Source organism: Dermacentor variabilis, chromosome 6 (assembly GCF_050947875.1).
Source record: "Dermacentor variabilis isolate Ectoservices chromosome 6, ASM5094787v1, whole genome shotgun sequence".
NCBI lineage: Eukaryota > Metazoa > Arthropoda > Arachnida > Ixodida > Ixodidae > Dermacentor > Dermacentor variabilis.
In genome coordinates, this window is record NC_134573.1 from 18,508,626 (window position 1) to 18,515,325 (window position 6,700).

The 6,700-nt window shown below is 49.9% G+C and overlaps 1 protein-coding gene across 1 annotated transcript; it reads left to right on the plus strand.

Annotated features, from left to right (window-relative positions):
- The first annotated feature begins 378 nt into the window (after window positions 1-378).
- On the plus strand, window positions 379-3,953 carry Not10 (CCR4-NOT transcription complex subunit 10). Its single transcript, XM_075694850.1, has one exon. It carries the CDS (start codon window positions 638-640, stop codon window positions 2,567-2,569), a length of 1,932 nt encoding a protein of 643 aa, XP_075550965.1. The 5' UTR covers window positions 379-637; the 3' UTR covers window positions 2,570-3,953.
- The last annotated feature ends 2,747 nt before the right edge of the window (window positions 3,954-6,700 follow it).

Here is a 6,700-nt window from a genome sequence, read left to right on the forward strand (position 1 = left end):
CGCAGACGAAACCAGCATGCTTTCGAAAATGTTTTACCGCCGTAGTATTCGAACGCCAACGGCCAAGAAACACATCGATACCAATAGGCTGTCGGCTGTCAATCAAGTACAAAAACCTTGACGCTATGACTAAAAAGCAGCTTCAGCAATCAAATTTTAAAAAAATCAACTGCCTATTTGCCTTAGGTAAAAATACATTCTTAGACACCTCGATTGTTTATGTCAATGGTTTGTGTAAAGTATAAAATTCAGCATGTTCAGCGCCCCTAGCAGAACAATCACAAATTAAAGTATGCGACCAAATTACAGTAGCTCCACTTGCGCGCTTTCGCTGAAACACGCCTCGATTGATTTTTCGCCCTCTGTGGCCATTTGTTGAACTTGAGAGTGTGCGGGGCCTGGGAAAGCGAGCAACGCGGCGGGCATCTACTAAGGGAGGCATTGGTTCTGCATTCTATGGTGCCATTTCGTATTTTTGGTGGGGACGGGCACGAGACGGTTTTGTAGCGTTTGTAGCGCAGTAGCGTCAAGGTGTGGTCCTCCGCTCTGTCACATCGTGTGAAATCGGGCAGTGAAAGCCTGCCTTTGAACGCGCGCTACAAACATTCATATGTAAACACCGTGACAGGATCTCAAGATGTCTGACAAGGAATCGAGCGGCGGCGATGGCAAAACAACATCCACCGACAACGGTGCATCTTTGGACGTGTGTGCTGCTGTGTCCGAGCAGGAAAAACAACTGGCGACGTCAGCTGCAGCCGACTTTCATGCTGGCAAGTATGGCGCGTGCCTAGAAACGTTGGACAAGCTCTACGCGTTAAGACCGGCGGACGGCAAAGTGGCACACAACCGAGCAGTGGCACGCTACTACGCGTCTTTGAAAAGCATGGAGGAGTTCGGTCGCGAGCTTGTCGAAATCTCGCCGCAGCTGCACGTGAGCCTCGCGAACCCGGACTCTCTGGATGACATAGATCAGTGCATTCCGTTCTTCAACCATGCGGTGGCTCTGTTCCACGCGCAGCAGTACCGTCGAGCCTTGGCCGTGTTGGACCGCTTGTTCCAGTTCATAGAGCCCATGGACGAGTCGGTGGCCAGGAAGATGTGTTTCCTCCACACCGAGCTGTGCCTTTGCCTCAAGCAGCCAGAGAAGGGCCTGGCCACTGTTGCATACCTCGAGCAGTTGGGCAACAAGGCGGACAGCCCGGAGGCCGAAGCGTGCCGCGGCCGCCTGCAGCTGTACAAGACACGCTGCCTCATCATGATGCGCTCGGTGAAAGCTAGCAAGCGCGAAATCAAGAACCTCGTCAGCTCGTCGGCGGGCAGCAGCTGCCAGACCGTGTTCCTGAGGAGCCAGTTGGAGTTCCTGCGGGGAAACTACCGGAAAGCCGTCAAGGTGCTGGCCACAGCGCAGCAGGGCGATGCGCGCACCGTCGCCATGTACCACAACAACCTCGGCTGCGTCCACTTCTGCACGGGCAAGCCGCACCTGGGCAGCTACAACTTCGCCAAGGCTCTCAACAGCTACGTCGAAGGCTGCTCGCAGGGCGACGCCGCGCTCGATGGCCGGGTCTACTTCGAGCTGCTGTACAATCTCGGCCTGCAGAACCTGTACTGCGGCAAGTACGCGTCCGCCTTCGACTGCCTCGTGGAGGCGGCGCGCATGCAGCCCACCAGCGCCCGGCTCTGGCTGCGCATTGCCGAGTGTTGCGTGAACCGGCACAAGTCGGACAACGCGACCGATTTCCAGCTCAAGGACCGCAAGCGACACATGGTGAGCGGCACCGCGGGAGCCGGCCCGCACCGCAAGATCATTCTGGCGCCCAGCATCGAGCGGCGCGCGGCGGCCATCGGCTCGGCCGCCATACCAGTGCCGACGCTCGAGTTCGCCGCCCTCTGCCTGCGCAACGTGCTGCAACTACTGCCGGACCCGTCGCCGACCGAAGCTTCGGTGCTGCCAGAAGACGCTGCGGTCGACGCCGCCACCTCGTCGCCGTTGCAAGGAGCCGCTCTGCGCAACTCGGCACTCGCCCTGGCCGCGTACGTGGCGCTCTGCCTGGGCGATCCCCTGGTGGCGCTGAAGCACGCCGAGAGCCTGCTTGCCCAGCCCAAGGTCGCGGGCGTGCACAGCTTCCTGGCGCACCAGTATGCCGCTGAAGCGCTGCTGCTGCTGGACCGTGTCGGGGATGCCATCGACCACCTCAACCCGGACTTGATCAAGGACCTGTCGTACAGTTTCTCTGACCCCGAGGATAGTGCAAACAAAGGAAAGGAAGATGTCGCCAAGACTGGCGCATCCGAAGAGAATGGCAAAACATACAGGAAGCCATGGTATCCGGCCTCTCCTTCTATGGCCAAGGTGGTCAGCCTGTACAATCTTGCCGTAGCATACACTCTCAGAGGTGGTCTTGGAAAAGCTACGGACACTCTCAGGTTGGTCAGTGTGCCAAAGGGGCCTGACCCCGAAATACCCGTGCAGGCCCTCATGTTGGCCATATACGTTCAGCTGCAGCAGGGTCATGCTGATTTGGCGAAGAACATCATCAAACAGCATCTTCCCCAGTACAAGTGATTTGTCAGGTAGAGGCAATTACCGGGTTGCTGAAGTAAATAATTTCGGTAAATACTGGTGTTGAACAGACTTCCTCCCTTCGTTGTGGGTGTTAGTCATGCACAGTGCAGATCATCCCAGTGATTCATGTGTGAAACGCAAGTCAAGCTGATATGTAGTAATATGAATGCTGACACAGCCTGTGTAACTTCACCCTCAATTATTCGGTCCGGTGTGCACCAGCTATCTTCGGTGAACAAGGCACACCATGTTGGTGTGGCTTTTTGTTCTCTCAATGCACCCCAGAGAAATCAGCAGAGCAACACCGTACAATTCCAGCAGGCATTGTGAACTGTGTGTATTGCAGACAACACAGTCCAGCTGCTGGAAAGTTCGCCTGATAGTAGTGGAAATGAACAGTGGTCACTTTACCTGCCAGCTAGCACTCTAAGAGCTGCTGAAGAACAATTTTGTAGGAGTTTTCAAGTGCTTCGGTGACATCAATATGAGTCTTTCCAAGCATGTTATGTTCACGTCAAAATGCAGTGTGAAACGATTCATTGCATCTCTGCAAGGCATTTTCAAGTTTCAAAACATGTGAGTGATAACGTTATAGCAGAATATGAAAGCTTGCATTTATTCTGGAAGTGGGACTGGCCAATCATGGCTCCTGAAGAAAATTACAAAATAATGTGTGGCGCATAACTATGTGTCCGTTCTATTTGCTAAAGCAATAAAAAAAGGAATATTGTGTTCGTTTGTTGGAAAGTGAAAGGGACATCACCATGCTGTTAGGCATGGTTGCAAAGGACCTTAATTTCATGGCATCATTAAACTAGTCTCATGTCTCCTTGAGAGCACCTGTGAATTGTGAATTTTTTTGCAGAATCGTCTAATTGTTTGAAAATGTAGACAGGGTTTGTTTTTATCAGACTAGCATGGGAGTCCAAAGGCACCTTTCATAATGTATTCAGCGTGAATAACCTGTAGACCATGAGTTCGTCAAATTAACCAAATAGTGACTGAGGTGTCTCCAACCACTGATTTTTTTGTTTTTTTTTAATTACAAAGTGATGGAGTTCATTACAGCCTAGACGGTGCATAAGCTCTATTGCTCAATTTGAAGTGTTCTAGCAGAATGCACAGCGTTTATCTTCGGATGTAACCACTCACTGTTGCACTGCTTTGGTGCATATTTCTCAACACTAATAATAAAGTGACTCTGGGGCGAAAACTTGCCTACGTTTCTATACTCGAATACAAATTTAGAAAAAAGGGGCGGCCCCGCCCAGATGACCAAAGCGTGACAGCCGATTGCCTCCGCAACTAAAATAATCCCATTTAAGAAATCGTGCTTCTGAAATACGCAATTCTTGGCATAAATAAAGACTTTTGTATATTTTGATGACTGGTTTAGTAGAGCTCTCATGTGCTACAGCGCATGCCGGATAGCGACAGAAATATAACCCTGTGCCTTCCACAGCGCTGCCCGTCGTCTGCTCCTTAGCTTCATTGCGCAACTGACAGAAGTAGCAAGAGCAGCTTTGCATAGCTTTTGCGCTTGTTTACATGTATATGGCACATTTACTACTACTTTTCCGAGCTTCAGATGAATCAGTTGCTATTGAACAAGTACTTATATAAAACAATGCATTTATTGCAACCATTACAAACCTGGGACTTGAATACTCGAGGCAGGAAAGGTACAAAAATGCTTCATTCATTATTCTAAATAAATACTCTTGGTGTTAAATAGCATAAAATTCATATATTTGGGTTTTGTGTTTTCACAAATTTTTTCCTCTTCACTTTTTTTTTCTGCGAGCCTGCAATCTCGCCAGTTCGCGCAAGGCATTCCGTGCGAGTTTTCCGACATGGAGCCCAGCGAGGTGACATCAGAATGCAATCCTTTGTTACCGAATGAGCCTTGTGTCGCCTCAATGTCCACACCATCAAAGAACCTCGACAAGAACAAGAGTGGCCACATCCTGAACAGCGATTCACGCAACATGATCCTCCACTGCTACACGTATTGGCGTAACAGGGAGCCTGAACACAGCGTGGAAGCCATGACCAAGTTTGTCACCGAGATGCTCGGTGTCAGTGAAAGCACAGTGTTCAAGGTGAGGAGGGAGGTCAAAGCGTCGCATCTTTCGGGTGGCAAACTGTTGACGCCCTCGCGAAAGCGCCCTCGAAATGCGGATAAAAGAAGACGCAGCACAAAGTATGAGAGCTTCACATTGTGCGCGCTGAGGTCATGCGTGCACGATTTCTTTTGCCGCAACGAGATACCGACAATCGAGTAGATAACTAACGAGTTCTCGAAGCATCTGGATCTCGCATCATTGAAGTCGTGTACTGTGCATCGTCTGCTTGTCGAGATTGGATTCAAGCAATTCAAGCACGAGAAGAGCAGCCGCAATTATCTTCAAGCTGCTTATCGACCGGGATGACATAGCTGATTGGCGGAATCGCTACCTTTGTGACGTGGAGCACTACCGGGCGGAAGGCTGAAAGATCTTTTTCCTGAACGAGACATGGGTGACCGCGGGACACACTCGGTCGATCGTGTGGACAGACACCGTGGTGCAGAAGTGCGTACACCTATACACTCGAGCAAATGGCCTGTCGACGGGTCTGAAACAATCTTCTGGAAAAGGCCAGCGCCTGATTGTGACGCACATCGGCAGCGAGGATGGCTTCATCAATGGCTGCTTAGATATATTCCGAGGCCAAAAAACGGGCGACTACCACGAAGAAATGGACGGCAATTGCTTCGAGGGGTGGTTTAATTACCTTCTGCAGAAGTTGCCTGCTGGTAGCGTCATTGTTTTGGACAATGCACCTTTCCATTCCCGGCAAGAAATTACCGACGACAGCTTAGAAGAAGGAAAAAATACAGGAGTGGCTCAAAAGCAATAACATCACCTACAGCGAAAGGATGGTTAAAAAGCAGCTGCTTGAGTAGGTAGCATCTGTAAAGCCACGCTTTCTGAGCTACATCGTAGACAACGCAGCTTAAAGGGCCGGTTGCATTATACTCTGGCTCCCACTGTACCACTGCGAATTTAATCCTATTGAGCTCGTGTGGGCAAAGGTGAAAAATGGCATCGCTGCGGACAACAGCGACTTCAAGCTGTCCGCGGTTGAAGACATCTCGAGAGAAATAATCAAGCACGTAACGGTGGAAGACTGGAGGAAAAACATTCACCACGTGATGGACGTGGAGGCAAAGTTCGGGCTTGAAACGTCTGGAAGTGACCACATCGAACCCATCGTCATCCAACTGGGTGAAGAAAGCGACTCCGACTGCGAGCTGTCCGGCATTGAGCCACTCGATGAAGCCTAACAGCTTCTTATTAACTAAACAGCCCTTATTAGGGCTACCAAAATTTTGCCGGTGGGTTCGTAGCAGCCAAGCATTCTCCCGTGACCTCTAAAAAAAATAAGCAGTTCATTTGGTGACATATTCCTTTTAATGGAAGCTCAATTCTGAAAAAGCAACGTCCTGCACAGATTGTGCTCAACATAAGTATTGGCATGTAAACGTGCCGAAATATTTGGAAAATCTGAGCGCAAATACAATTATTAACCCTGAATAACTATGTGGGGGCCCAAAATGCTCACTCGGGCAGCCACTGTCCAGCTTCACACGAAAAAGCAGTAGTAAACGTGAAATTGACAGCCACTCTTAGCAGCCTGCACGCCAAAGCACATTCATGTGGTTGCATTGTTTATTTTGGTTATCTGGCTCACGCAAATAATGTGAATAAGAGAACAGTTATAAAACATCATTGGCTTAGTGAGGCCCAAAGTGCTCACTAGGGCAGCCATTCTCGAGTTGACAGACTCTATGGTGAAGTAGCAGCAGCCGAGGCGAAATTGATCGCCAATCTTGGCAGCCTGCGTGTCGAAAGGAAAACAATAGCAGTCGTGTCGGAGCCATCGTCAAGTTTACATGCCCCTGAAGGCCAATACATGCAGCCAAGTAATAACAAAAACACACCGTCAGCTCAGTTTACTCCACTGCACAGTCATTTAATTTCGTCAAGCCACTTGAACAAATAAGAGCAATGCAGAGTAAAACGACCCTGTTAGGCGGCCTGCTTCCAGGTAGTTGTGCTGCCCCTACTATTTTTTTTGAACCTGTTG